The sequence below is a fragment of the Culex pipiens genome, chromosome 3, assembly GCF_016801865.2.
Source record: "Culex pipiens pallens isolate TS chromosome 3, TS_CPP_V2, whole genome shotgun sequence".
Classification (NCBI taxonomy): Eukaryota; Metazoa; Arthropoda; class Insecta; order Diptera; family Culicidae; genus Culex; species Culex pipiens.
The window spans coordinates 135,732,278-135,746,458 of record NC_068939.1 but is presented as its reverse complement, the minus strand read 5'-3'; the positions used below and the strand labels follow the sequence as shown (position 1 = coordinate 135,746,458).

The 14,181-nt window shown below is 39.2% G+C and overlaps 1 protein-coding gene across 1 annotated transcript in view; it reads right to left on the bottom strand.

The window, feature by feature from the left end:
• Window positions 1-14,181, bottom strand: part of LOC120413754 (pre-mRNA 3' end processing protein WDR33) — a 35,882-nt gene that overhangs the window by 7,574 nt on the left and 14,127 nt on the right. Inside the window, exons 4-7 of the mRNA XM_039574687.2 lie at window positions 13,487-13,584; window positions 4,997-5,123; window positions 4,699-4,932; window positions 4,086-4,639 (exon numbers count right to left, since the gene is read on the bottom strand). Of these exons, the coding sequence (XP_039430621.1) occupies window positions 4,086-4,639; window positions 4,699-4,932; window positions 4,997-5,123; window positions 13,487-13,584 (1,013 nt within the window). The remainder of the gene's footprint in view (window positions 1-4,085; window positions 4,640-4,698; window positions 4,933-4,996; window positions 5,124-13,486; window positions 13,585-14,181) is intronic.

The window sequence follows — 14,181 nt, the reverse complement described above, 5'->3', positions numbered from 1 at the left end:
ACACTTTGGCCACTCTGGAACCGATTCCGGAGCATCGGCAAATTGTATGGAGAAAGTTACGTAAAATCAAATTTTGATCACAGGAGGCTGAATAAGCAAAAAAGAAAAAAACGTCAACAAACGAAAAAAAGACAGAACGAAGTTTGTCGGGTAAGGCTTGTTAAATATATATTTGATTTAGAAAAAAAAGAGCAAAACATTCAAAATCCGAAATAAAAAAATAAAACAAATTCAAACATTTAAGAACTGACCAAAAATTTAAATTAAATAAAAACAAAAACAAAAAATTAGAAAAAAAACTATTTTTGGAGATCTGGAAAAAAAACTATTTTTTAAATTTCAAATCCCTTCTCAAATTCGTTAATTAAATTTTTAAATTCTTAGATGCTTAAAATATCAAATTACTACATATCTCTAATCTTCTTGATTTTTTATATTCATAAATGACGAGTTGGTGTTTATTCGGGAAAAGAGAGTTAACACAGAGTGGGTGGTGTTTATATAAAGAATGCGCGTGGCAAAGCCTACTGCGCCTAAAGCTAAACTAAACTAATCACCAGGGCCGCACTTAGGGTTGACTTCCAACACCCCCTCTCAAACCTAAAGTGCTACGATGCTTCTTGGTCGAAACAGCTTGGGCCCTTGGTGAACACATCGGCGAGCTGGTCACTTGTCAGGAGGAACTGGTAACTTGATGAGTTCTTCCTGGCCAGCTATCACGGATGTTGTTGTTGCGGATGCTCCGAGGTTCATCCGCTTCCGGTCGTGTAGATCTTCTTCGTAGTGTACTTGCTCTCCTCTTGGCTTGCCACCGGAGAGTTGATGGCGATTCCGATCGGCCAAATCGGTTCGCAGGCAGAACAGAATGTTGAGCGGCGATCGTTGATGTCGCTCCCTCGGTCTCCGCCCGCTACTCCCAGCAGCGGATCGACGGTCTCGTTCCGTTTGCGCTCCTTCAAGCTTCGAGATCTTCTTGAACAGCAACCGGAACTTGTACCGCTTTTGCCTGTTTTGCAGCGCCTTCAAGCCAACCAGCGATTTGTCCAGCTTTCGCACCTTACTCCCCCTCTCAAATCTTGGAGGCTTCCGTACTTCTGTCTGGTGCAGCTGTTCCACCGCTTCTGCCGGCAGCTCACGAGCGACGATTCGGGCGTTCTTTTCTTTGTAGTCGTACCCCGCACGTTGCGAGCACCCCGTCACGACGAGACGAGCTTTGTACCTGGCAGCGGTACCGTCTTCTTCCTTCTTGATCCTGAACACCCTCTTGCAGCACACAACTCGGCGACCATCAGGAGCCTTCACGAGGTCCCACGTGCGGTTTTCCTTCTTCGACCGCAACATGCCGTTGATAGCACGTTTCCACAGCGGCCGGTCGTTGCGATTCTGCAGCGCTTCATTGGTGTCGAGATTCTCGTCCACGTAGGCCTCGGCGGCGACGCAGACGTCGTGGTCGGGCCTTGCCGGCCACTTCAGCTTCAACTCGTGGTCGGGCCTTGCCGGCCACTTCCGCTCCAACTCGAGTTCGGGGAACCCAGCCGGATGCTTCTTCACGCGACCTCTTCTTTCTCCCGCAGCTTCCTCCAGTTCTGGTACTGCGTTTTCTTCAGGCACTTCTTCTTCTTCTTGCACTGTGTCATCTGCATCCGATTCTTCACTGTCGAGTTGATCGTCCGTGCACACTTTATCTTCCGGCACATCTTCTTGACTCTCCAACTCAGCCACCACGGCCGATCCACACATCTCGAGCTCTACGTCAAGCACGTACAAACTTCCGTTCCACGTTGCAGTGCACTTGACGTCTCCGTTCTTCGAGATTCGAGCATGATTCCGGCCAAACGTGACTTCCATTCCGCGCTCGGCCACCTTCTTCACGGAGAACAGGTTCGTCGTCAATCCAGACACGTAAAGGACGTCGTGAACCGTACAGTTCAACGTCCTTTTTCCGACGACGGCCTTCATTTTCACTTCTCCGACGTAGCGACTTTCGAGCGGCTCTCCTGTTTCCGCCACGTTGACAACCTTCGGGGTTTCCATCCGACGCACATTCACTAGCAGATTCCGATCACCAATCATGTGCTCGGAAACATCATTATCCAGCACCCACCGGAACTTTTCGTCTGCTTCCACACATTTGGTTTCTTCTGCTTGCACGAACAGCACGTCTTCCTTGGCACCGGCACTGCTTTCCGCCGCATGCACCTTCCCCTTCTTCGGCTGCTGCACACTTCCGGCAGCGTGTTTCGCCTTCTTCTTCAGCGCGCAGTCCACCTTCTTGTGCTCCGGTTTCCCGCAGACGCAACACTTGAACGGAAACGTTCCGTTACTTCCGGCACGCACTGCTTTCCGGTCCGACTTTTCCTCCAGGGCTTTCCAAATCAGCTTCGGCGATGACATTCCGCGAACGACTTCCCGGTGCGGCTCGGCGATCGTCTTGAGCAGGAACAACTTACACTTTTCGTCCTCTTCCTTCCGGGACTTCTGCAGTGCTTCCTTCCGCACCCGCTCCGCCACGCCTTCCTCCGCAACCACCGTGAAAAATGATTCCTCCTCCAGCGTTCGCTCGATACAGTGGTGGAGTTTCTGCGCCTTCAAATCCGCTTCGATCCGGAAACTCCAGCACGAGAAATTCGTCCCGTCGAACGCGTGCGACACAAATTCGTACTCCATCGCACTAGAAAACGTTCTTTTTGCGTCTCACTTCCCAAAAATTCAACTCACTTTCCGATCGCGAAAATTGCGTCACCTTCCCGGACGTTCGCGCACATGAAAACAAAACTTTTTCCTTCCGTTAGCGGTTTCCTTGGCGACGCGCCACGCGATTTGCTGGGCCACACAACCTGACGAGTTGGTGTTTATTCGGGAAAAGAGAGTTAACACAGAGTGGGTGGTGTTTATATAAAGAATGCGCGTGGCAAAGCCTACTGCGCCTAAAGCTAAACTAAACTAATCACCAGGGCCGCACTTAGGGTTGACTTCCAACAATAAATTGTTAATTTCCGCCAGAAAATCAGACATTTTTGTAGTTTTTTTTAGCTTAGAACATTGACTTTTGAATTTTAAATTTAAGAATTATTACAATTTTTGATTCACTAAATATTTTGAAATAATCTTAAAATTTTCAATTGTAGCAATATTAAATATATAAGTTCTAAACTTTCAAAATTTCATATTTTCGAATTTTAAAATTTTAAATTTATTTTTTTAGTTATAAATTAGCTTTTTTTTGAATATTTTGAATAAAACATTTTTAATCTCTTTAATCTTCAAGTTTTTATTGCGCAATTGTCACTAACTTGGACTTGGCACTAAATTATTGCTATCGATCGCACTATTGCGACTTGTCAAACTGCCTTGGAAAATTTTAATTTTCTTAAAAAATTATCAAAGCGAGCCGATGTTGCTCACCTGTCAATCGCAATTTTAAAGGGCGAATGTCCAAGTTAAAATGTAAGGATCAATAAGTCATAGAATTTTAAAATTTCTAAATTTTTTAATTCTTAAATATAATGTATTTTCATTGTTTTTAATTTAATGGATTTTCATAATTTTTTTAATTTAATGTATTTTTTTTATATTTTGAATTGTATATTTGTATTTTCAAATTTCTGATTTATTTTTTATAACTAAATTTTTTAGTTTATAAATTTCAGTCGCAGTAATTTAAATATATCTACTTTTTTTGCCAGACAATTTCACGTAATTGTTAGGCCTTTCCCTCTGGTAATTGATTCGTTTGTAATTTTCAGTCGCATTCAAATCTTTTCGTGACCCTTTCCTTGGCCGTTTCTTGTGCGTTTTTTATATGGAGTTTTGCGTTCTTCCGAGCTCCGTATCATTCAAGTTTGTTGTTACCTTTTGTTTGATAAATTTAGTAAAAAAATAAATAAAAATCTTTGATATATAAAAAAAGTTTTATAGAAATCTTTGCCATATGCATAATCATAATCATCAAATATATTTTCTAAATGTCTTAAACAGCCTTTTCATACTCAAAGAGATGAAACATAAGGAGGAATTTTAAATTCAAAGTAAGTTGTGATTTTGGCTGTCATTATGGAGCCACTCTCGAAGATGAAGATACTTACGTTGCACTTGTATCACCCTATCGTACACGATGATCGCCGACGGGGCCATCTTCTTCAGTGGCGCCACACCCGGATTGCTTTCCACGATCTGCGATATCACGTCCTTGATCTCGTCCGATGCCACGTGGTGATCGTCGTACTTGTTGGCCTCGTTCCACTGGGCCTGGAAGTTTCGCGGAATCGGTTTGCTGTACGGAATCTTCTTCTCGCGCATCTTATCGTTAAAGTTGGTCACGTTGGCAAAGTCCAACCCCGGAATGACCCCGTTGTTGTTCGTTCCCAAGCTGTCGGCCATGTCGATCTTATCCTCAGGTCCCATGCCCGGAATGGCCACGTGGTCATCCAGCTCACACTCGTCCAACCCGGCCAAACTCGCCGGCAGCGTGTTGAGATTGTACTTGTCCCTCATCTGGTCACCCGGCCGATTCCTCGTCCAGAACTTGATCGTGTGGTCGTTCGACCCGGAGCACAGAATGTGGCCCAATGGGTGCCACGCCAACGTCCACACTATACTTTCGTGCGCGTTGTCGATTCCTCCGACCTCCTTGTCCGTGCTGCAACAACAATCGTAAAAAATAAAACAAAACCCTCAAAAAAAATAAATATAACTCACCCAACATTCCAGAACAGAATCGACCCGTCCGAACCACCCGACGCGAACAGACCCTCGTGCACCGGATGCCACGACACGGCGCTCGCTTCCTTCTTGTGACCACGAAACACCTGCACCTCCTCACTGAGGTTCCGCAGATCGAACAGCTTCAGCAGATGGTCGCGCGAGGCCGTCACGAGCCAGTTGCCGTTGTCGTTCCACCGGAGGTCCATCACGGTCGACTTGTGGGCGTGCCTGAAACGGAGGGACTTGAATTAACTCAACGAACTTTTAAAAAAGGATTCCGGTTATTCCTTACAGTGTTGCCAGTGCTTGGCCACTTTTGGGGTCCCACAGCTTGATGGGCTGCTGGTTGTCCTTGCTGCCGGACACGATCAGCGCCTTCTGGGGGTGCCAGTGGACACACTTGACGTCCGCGCCGTGACCTGGATGCGGGCGAGAATGTGTTAGTGGGGAGTGGTGGAACTTAAAACGACGAACCCGGTGGAATGATGGACGTTTGGCTTAAACATTTTAATCTAAAATATCAAGCATGAGGCAACTTTTCTGTTGACCTAACTTTTTATTATTGCTTATTAGGCTAAAGTAATCTTTTAACGGTTTTTACGATATCAATGAAACATTTTGCTGAAAAACACGTTCTGAGAACAATTGTTGCTGATTTTATTAGGGAAACTTTAACCCTATGGGTCATTAGAGTCTAATAACAAAATCGATTTTCTAGCATAGCAATTTTTCAGTTCATTGTGGGGTTCTAAACAACTCCCCAAAGCTTGAGAACGATTGGTACAGTCTTCACTTTGCGCAAAGCGATTCAATTTTCCATATAAATTTGTATGATAAAAATCTTTTTTTTTTATTTTGATACTTAAAAAATCCACGTTACACGCTATAACAAAACCTGACCCATATTCAGATGCTCTCAAGTTTTGCAAACAGTTGCTTACTTTTTTTTTGCAATTATGAAAACACTTTATGTATGGCAAACATGTATTTAGTAAAATCACTGTTCAAAACTAAAAAATATTAAAAAATTTGACTTTTTGATAAAAGTGCTGAAAAGTTCAACTTTTCAGCACCCATTTCAGTGCTGAAAAGTAGTACTTTTCAGCACTGTTGTTGAAATGTATTATTTTTCCGTTTCGTCGTTCCAGTGTGACAGGAAAAGTAAGTAGTTTCACGACGGAATTGCAAAAAAGAACTTTTTGCAATTCCGTCGTAAAACTACTTACTTTTCCTGTCATTCTTGAACGACGATATAGCCTACTTTTCTGTACCAAAAATAACAGAATCGAATAGCAACACTTTTCAAAATAAATGCTGAAAAGTTCTACTTTTCAGCACTGAAATGGGTGCTGAAAAGTTGAACTTTTCAGCACTTGTTTCGAAAAGTAACACTTTTCAACATTTTTTTGATTTAAACGATTTATTGACAAAATACATGAAAATTCGACTTAAAATTTCACTCAATGGGTGTTTTTCGAAATTGCAAAAAATGTTGTATGGAACTCGTTGCAAAACTTGATTTTTTCAGCACTCGTCGTATTTATCCAACTCGGTGAACCTCGTTGGATAAATGTTCGACTCGTGCTGAAAAAATCCTCTTTTTGCAACTTGTTGCATAAACTACTATTGCAGCATTTAAACGGGTGCTGAATGGAAAAGCCTTACTTTGTAGTAGAGGTGGGCAAAACCGCTCTTTTTTAGGAGCCGTTCGACTCTCTTTTGAACGGCTCTTTCGCTCTATTTAAAATTTTTGATGAAATGGTTTTTTTTACGAATCGTGTGATTTTATATGTTATTTCACATTGGACTTTTACAAATTAAAAAAAAATTAAAACTGAAAACGAGAAGATGCTTTTGAAAACCATAGGTCTTAGCGGATTCCTACTCGATCCTAAACATTCGAGTTATAGAATGGCATCCGAACTTAAATATATTGATTTTAAAATTGCGTTTATTTCTGCAAGAATTGAACTAATGCTGATATTTTAAATGGAGAAAACATTCTGTAAACTCTTTTCTACATTCTGATTTAATCGATAAAATCTATAAACGCTGAGATTTAATCGGACAAAAGGATTTTTTTTTCAAAATCTCTTAACTATTCAGTAGATTTTTGGTAATATTTTACAAATTATGCAATTTGAAATGCTCAAAGTTGTATTCCGGTAATACTTTAATGTACAATCAGTTGTAAAGTGATTTTTTTTTCATGTTGTTCAAAAAATCATTTTGTTTGCGGGATTAATTTTTATAAGCATTGAAATATTTGAAATTGCATTTTCAACTCTCAAAATAAATTAAGACCTGCATTTTTTTTTGAAATTCAATAAGTTACACAAAAGTCATGCCATCTTGAGCCGGTTCTTTCAAAAAACCGAAGTTTAAAAAGAACTGCGGTTCTTTTTTTGTGAACTACGGTTCTTTCGCTCTTTTCAGTGAACCGGCTCGTTGAGCGACTCGTTCTTTTTTTGCCCACCTCTACTTTGTAGGTTCGACTCTTGCTGGAAAATACCTCATTTTGCAACTCTTTGCATAAACTACTATTTGGCAACTGCATGGACGTACTCTAATGTTTCAAAAATTTAGCTTCTAATAACGCATGTTGTTTTACGAGTTGTCTTTGTGGATGATTGAGTTTGACCATGATTTTGGAAGGAGGAATATTGGGTGAATTTCAAATATAAGGTAGAGTACGAAATCTGCCTGTGTGAATCAATCGGACCGCTTCGAATCCCGGGGGGGGGGGGGGGGGGGGCCGCGTTGGAAAGGTCTTGATTACCCATCCAACGATGGGTCGCATACTAGATCCGGACAACGTTTTCATCAAAAATATCTGAGATCCGGCCTCCAAAAAGTGTTTAAAAACACTTAAATGCTAATAACTTTTGATAGGGTTGTCAGATCTTCAATGCTTTGGACTCGTTAGAAAGGTCTTTCAAATACCTTTAAAAATATATATAACATGCTGGGTTTTCTAACAAACCACCCTTTCTACAATCTAGCGAACTTTAGCAAAAATAGTTTTTTTAGCATAACTTTTGAAGTACTTAACTAAACTTCATGATTTATAGATAGCTACATAGGCGAACACAAGACGGACGGACTGAGACCAAAATGGTCAAAATCCGTTCAGCCCGTCCGGAGATAATCGAGTGACAATTGTTCCATCAACATCCCTACACACGCACAGACGTTTGCTCAGAATTTGATTCTGAGTCGATATGTATACGTGAAGGTGGGTCTAGGACGTCAAATTAAGAAGTTCAATTTTCGAGTGACTTTATAGCCTTTCCTTAGTGAAGTGAGGAAGACAAAAGCTTCACGCGACTTTTCTTGGGATTTTGATGGATAATGCTAATTTAATTTTTGTCTAAATTTATAGATTTTAATGTTGTATTATTATTTGTAACTATTATTACTCCAACTTTTGAAAAAGCAACAACAAAAAACGAAAAAAAAACCTTCGAAACGTCCACAAGGTAGTTCCGTCTTCCAATTACGGATATTTTAGTACAGTGCAGGCTCGATTACGTGAACTGCCGTTCTACGCATAATTGTCCCATGTTCAAAAAAGTGCAACTGAGAAAAATGCGATTGAAATTTTTCGACCGTTTTTTGTTTTTCAACGCATAATTGTCCCGTGGGTCCCTGTTCACCCCAAAAGTCCCTAATCATCCCAGTTAGCAGTTTATCAGCCTTTATTTGTAATCCTCTTGCTATACAATAGGTAAACAGGTCACAATACTTTGTAAAACTGATAATTTATGAAAGAAAATACTTGGTGGGACAATTATGCGTAGAATTACAACGATGGGACAAACAGACTTGGTGTTTTTTTAATGAGTTTCCGAACAAAGTACTACATTTTATGTGTTTTTCGAAAAGTAAACGTCAAACTAAACCTAAAAATGGCAAAAAGTCAGAATCGACCAAAAATGACATGGGACAATTATGCGTAGAACGGCAGTGAAGGCCTCGGAAAAATATCACTTCGAATAATTGAGTCACGAAAAAACGTTTTTTTTTTCGCTGTCTTGTTTTTGATTTTTGAGCAAAAATATGACTCCAAACATGCTCTATAGTGATTTAGAATTTTTAAATCCAGGTGGCGGCCGAATGGCGGTATTAAAATACTAAGAAAATGTAATTGGTATGCTAAAAGGCAATTAACAACTCAAATTTGACTAAAATTGATTCGCAGAACTTGAATTTGATGTTAAAATCAAGAAAAAAAAATACAAATAAAAAATTTCAACTATTTTTCCTTAAAAGCCTATCTATTCACCTTTCATTTGCATCCAAGAGAGCTAAAATCGGTGAAATTGACAATTTTTTCAATGCAAAAAAATTTAGAAAGTGTCATTAAATTCCGCTCTTAAACAAAATTAAAAAAAACTGTTCCCTTTAGAAAAAATGCAAATAAATACAGTTTATAAGAGTTGGTTTATGAAAACCAATCACTTAAAACTATTTTTTTAAATATCCAAACTAATTTAATTAAATTCAGTTTCATAAAAATAAATCTAAACCGATCTATGTTTTCAAAATGAAAAATCGACTATCCGTTCGGAAGACGGCAAAAAAATTATTAAATACTTGTGTTTTTTTTTATTTGCAAAAACTAAAAACTAAAAGAAATTTATATAAAGAAATTTAAGAAAACATTGAAAAAATATGATTATGTTTAAAAATATTAAAAAGTCTCATCATTTTTAATTTTACAAAATCATTTTCAACTCGATTTCTGAAATCACGCGCCGATAAATTCCATTTCTTATCTCAAGTTTGTGCAGACAAATTTAATTCTTTAACTTTGCATAAACTATTCAAGGAATGTTTGACTCATTCTTTTCGTTGAGTATAAACAACGTTATCTAAAACCAGTTTTACCTTTTTTGTGCTCATTGTAAGGTTATTAAGGGGAAATCATGTTTTTGTGTGGTATTACGATCAGATTCTATTTCCGTCTCTTGTGTTAAATTAAAAGCTAATATTTTATTATTATTATTTAGATAGTATTTAGAGATTCTCAATAAACAGGATATGTTTCATCTCATTTCTATTTTAGCCATTAATCATCCAGCTCCGTGGCTTAATGGTTGCGGCATCTGTCACCAGGGCTTGCGAAATTTCGACTTTGTTTGTGATAGCTGACAGAACACTCCAATCGTCTTCACCACGACAACCTGATTTTTACATTCTACTTTCGTTCGTTTCACATACAAAGGAATGAGTGCTACGCAAAGTCACTCACACAATCATTGACTTCCCTCCAGGAGAAAAATCGCTTCGAGAGCGGTCGTTTGACATTCTACCGAGATTCCGATCATCTCTCCAATGATAGCAATCATATGACTCCTGTCACCAATGCAGCATACATTAGGAAGAGGGAGACAAAAACGAGAGAAAGAGAAAGAGCACGTTGTCTCGTTCGGGCGGCAGCTTGAGCTTGAGGAATTTTTCGTTCGTTTCGTCTTCGTGTTTACGTTCATCGACCGTCGCCAAGCAATGACGGTCATGATAGGCGTTGTGTGTCAGCGATCAAATATCGTTTTGGGAAATGATCGCTGACAGAAAGTTCTATCGAATATCGAGCAGTCCCGTTCAGTGATTGATCCCTTTTCAAGCATTGTCTGTCACACAAGCAGATTGTTCAGGGAACTGATTCCGGTCGGTACCCTTGGAATTGGGACATAGGCAATGCTCATAGAATATGAATAAAAAAAAACAATTTGAATCAGGTTGAGATATCGCATTGCACGATTGTGGCGTTATGGTACGCTTACACAAGGCGGCCATCAACAGTTTAACACTCTAGGAGTAAATTGATCCGGGGTTTGGAAGTCTATTTATAGATCGAGGATCCTTCTGGTGCTTGCTTCTATGTAAAGACCAGGGGGATGCTAAAGGCCGCCATTTTGGGGGTTGCGATTATTATCGCGCGCAAACTGCGCACAATGGCACGGAGCGACGGCGCCGAATACCCATATTTACACAAAGAATTTTAGAGCGCCCGCCGCGGGATTCGAACCGGCGACCTCTGGATTGTAAGTCCAGTGCGCGGTTCAATTGATCCACACGGGCGGGACAAATTAAATTACACTTGTTCATAATTTCGCTACCGGTCAGCGGCTTATGGATTGGAAATTTCCAAAAGAAGAAATTGCTAAAATCAAAGTTTGACAGCAACATTCTGTTATCAATTTATCGAGAAAAAAATTGCTTTGATATGGTAGAACTTTTAAAGTAACATACAGTCGAGGCTCGATTATCCGAAGGTTTGTATGGAACTTCAAATAATCGAATCAAGTCGAAATTTTAAATATAGGTAACAAGCTAAGGAAATGCTCGTTATAACCCACTAAAAACGTTAAAAAATCTGTCGGATTTTTTCATAATCATCTTTTTCCAGGTCTTGACTAAGACTTTGATAGAACATGTTTTAAAAAAATCCGTTTTTTTTATGTAAAAAATGGACTTAAAATTTTTAATTTTCCGTACGTTCTACTCAACTAGTGGGGCAAGACGAACAACACGTTGGGGCAAGAGGAACAATGCATGAAACAACATGTTAATTTGCTAACAATGGAACTGTTATCACTTAGATACATCAGATTAGAATGTATTTGAAACGTTTCTTTCATTTTTAGATTAAATAATAATATTTTACTAAAAATTTGATCGTTTTTACGAAAAAAAAAATTACTTAGATGATAAACAGTAAATTTTCATAATATCGCTATATTTTGCATGGACAATTTTTTAAACAATTGTGTATCAGTTTTTAAGTACTTTTATGTATTTATTTCCCAATAAAATATGTTGTTGCAGCAATTCGTATTTTTTCCATACTAAAAATCCATATGGTACACTTGCCCCACCTGAACAAGATTTTTTAAAAGTTCTCAACAAAAATAACCAGAAGTTAAACCATACTTTATAATAGGTGCATGTCATTGGTAGGGACTCTGCTGATCTAGGAAAAATAGCATTTTGATAAAATGAGCCTTAAAACGAACCCGAAGCCTTATTTTGTACTTTCCAAATATTATAAGAAAACAAAGGTTTTGAAGAAAACTTCATTTAATCTTATGCCCCGTGGCGTTTACGTCGTTTTGGCGGTTATGTGGTAGTAGAATCAGCTAATTGCATTGCTTTGCTAGCAACAATTCCTCATACTGGAAATAATCAAAATTGTAAAAATGACGGCCGTACGAGCGATTGTTCTTCTTGCCCCATATGGTCGTCTTGCCCCACCTTCCCCTATTTTTAAATTTATGTTGTCAAAAATAGGACAACGAAAAAACTTTTTTTCTCGTGATTCGATTATCCGAAGATTTGATTATCCGATGTGAAAATTTTCCAAAGCCTTCGGATAATAGGGTCCTAAAGCCCCATGTAATTTTTTATGTACAACTGTAAAAAAAAAAACACGCTTAAAACCATTTTAACGTGAAGACTTCCATCATTGTCATGATTTTTCGTTCAAAGATATAATACACATGCTGATTCCTTTTGGAAACGATTATTCCATTCCTTGTAAAGATAAGGAAATCGTCATTAATCAATGATTGCCAACTAGGACGTCAATGACTGTGCCACAAAATTATATAAATTTTGAAGCATTATTTGATTTCAGTGGCTTCAAGATGGCAACAACCGGCACATGCTGATTCCTTTTGGTGCTGAAATTTGTAAAATTGAATTTAATACAGAATATTTTACAGTGATGATCAATTTTCTTCGAAAATGATCAACGGCTTCACCTTAATGCAAAAAAAAAAAAAATTGACCGGACAATTTTTTTTATGGATCAACTATATTCCTTTTGGAACGAGCTGTCAAGTAGGACCTTTTCTGTCAAGAAGGGCCGCGAAGTTATTTTTTAAATTGATTTAAAAATCCATTTTAAAACCTTTGCGGTCGTACAAAGGGTAATTTTACAAAGAAAAATAAGCTTTATCGTTGAGAAAAATAATATCACAAATTTAAGCTTAATTTTAGGACCCAATTGAGTCTGGAATGTACATATTTTTTTATCATTCCTTTTTTAGTTGAAATAAAAGCGATAAAACGATTCTTCTAAATTTATCTATAAATGCTTTGCTGTGCGTTGGTATCGGTGGTGCAGTGGTATGCGTGGTCGCCTCTCACCCCAGTTGGTCTGATTTTTCTGATCACGCCTTCCGTCGGATGGGAAAGTAAATGGTAGCCCCGGTCTAACCTAGAGGTAAGGTCGTACGCTCAGTCCAGGTCCTCCCTGGTAGGCAGTTGGACTCACAATACAAAGGTCGTCTGTTCGAATCCCGGGGTGGATGGAAGCTTAGGTGTATAAATAGGTTTGGATTGTCTCACCGTTTCAAACCTTCGGACACCTAGTTTGGAATATGAATATCGCAATAGAGAACGCCAAGGTATTGCTGTACAGCGAACAATTGTTTGTTTTGCTTTGCTGTGCATTTCTCGGAACACTAAGAAAAATTGTATGACTTGAGAATATTCCATGAGTCTTGTATTTTTACGAAATTTTCCTAATTATTAAAGGAACCGCCAGACGGAGCAGCTTTGAGCCAACTGGCATCCAAGCAATCTTTTGAAGCTTTGAAATATTATGCCCCATTTCACACTGGCAAGTTTTAAAATGTTTTACAGCAAAACATGTTATAACTCGCCAGTGTTAAATGAGGATTAAACATAAACCAAAAATGCGTGTAGTAAACGTAGAGTAGAGTTTTGCCAAACATCCATTATTCCACCGTAGGACGGCGATGCGCCAACATACCTCGGAGGACGCGCTCCTCCTGACACCGGTAAAAGTCCCAAACGCGCACCGTTCCGTCGTCGCTGCAGCTGGCAAACTTTGAATCCGTTGGGCTGAAGCTAAAAGTGGCGAGTGAGGGGGAAGTTGCGGGAGAAATGGGTTGAGAAGATATCTTGTGTGAGCTTTATTTCATGGGGGTAGATCGCGTTCTGGTGCAGACGAATGGTTCTTTATTTCAAGGGGAGCAGGGGGCAGGGACCATGGTTTTATTCTCTTCATGTTTTATTTTATTTCCAAAGTAAACAACAGAACAAAAAATCGTTACAACAACGCGTGGTGTTTTCTTGCTGTTTGCCGCTGGTCCGTCCGTGCCTGGGATGCTGCGCGGGTGTCCAAATCCAAGATTGAATGGGTTTATTTTCGAAAGTTGTTTATTTGGGTTGGGGTTTAGTCGAGTTCTAGCACAACAAAAAATCTCTTTATTTCTTCTCTCAAACTAAAATCAAGGGCAACGGAAAAGAAGAGCAAGGAATTGAGAATCGGCGAATATCGGACCTTCTAATTGGTTGCTATTTCGGGTCGGTTTGAGGCGCGTGAAATTTGAGTAAATGAAAAGCCCGAGTTTAAAGTATTTTGCAACTTGAAGTCTGTTTATTACGTTCAATTATGAAAGAGGGGAACAAAAGTTTTTATTTTTTTAAGAGACGGGACTTTAA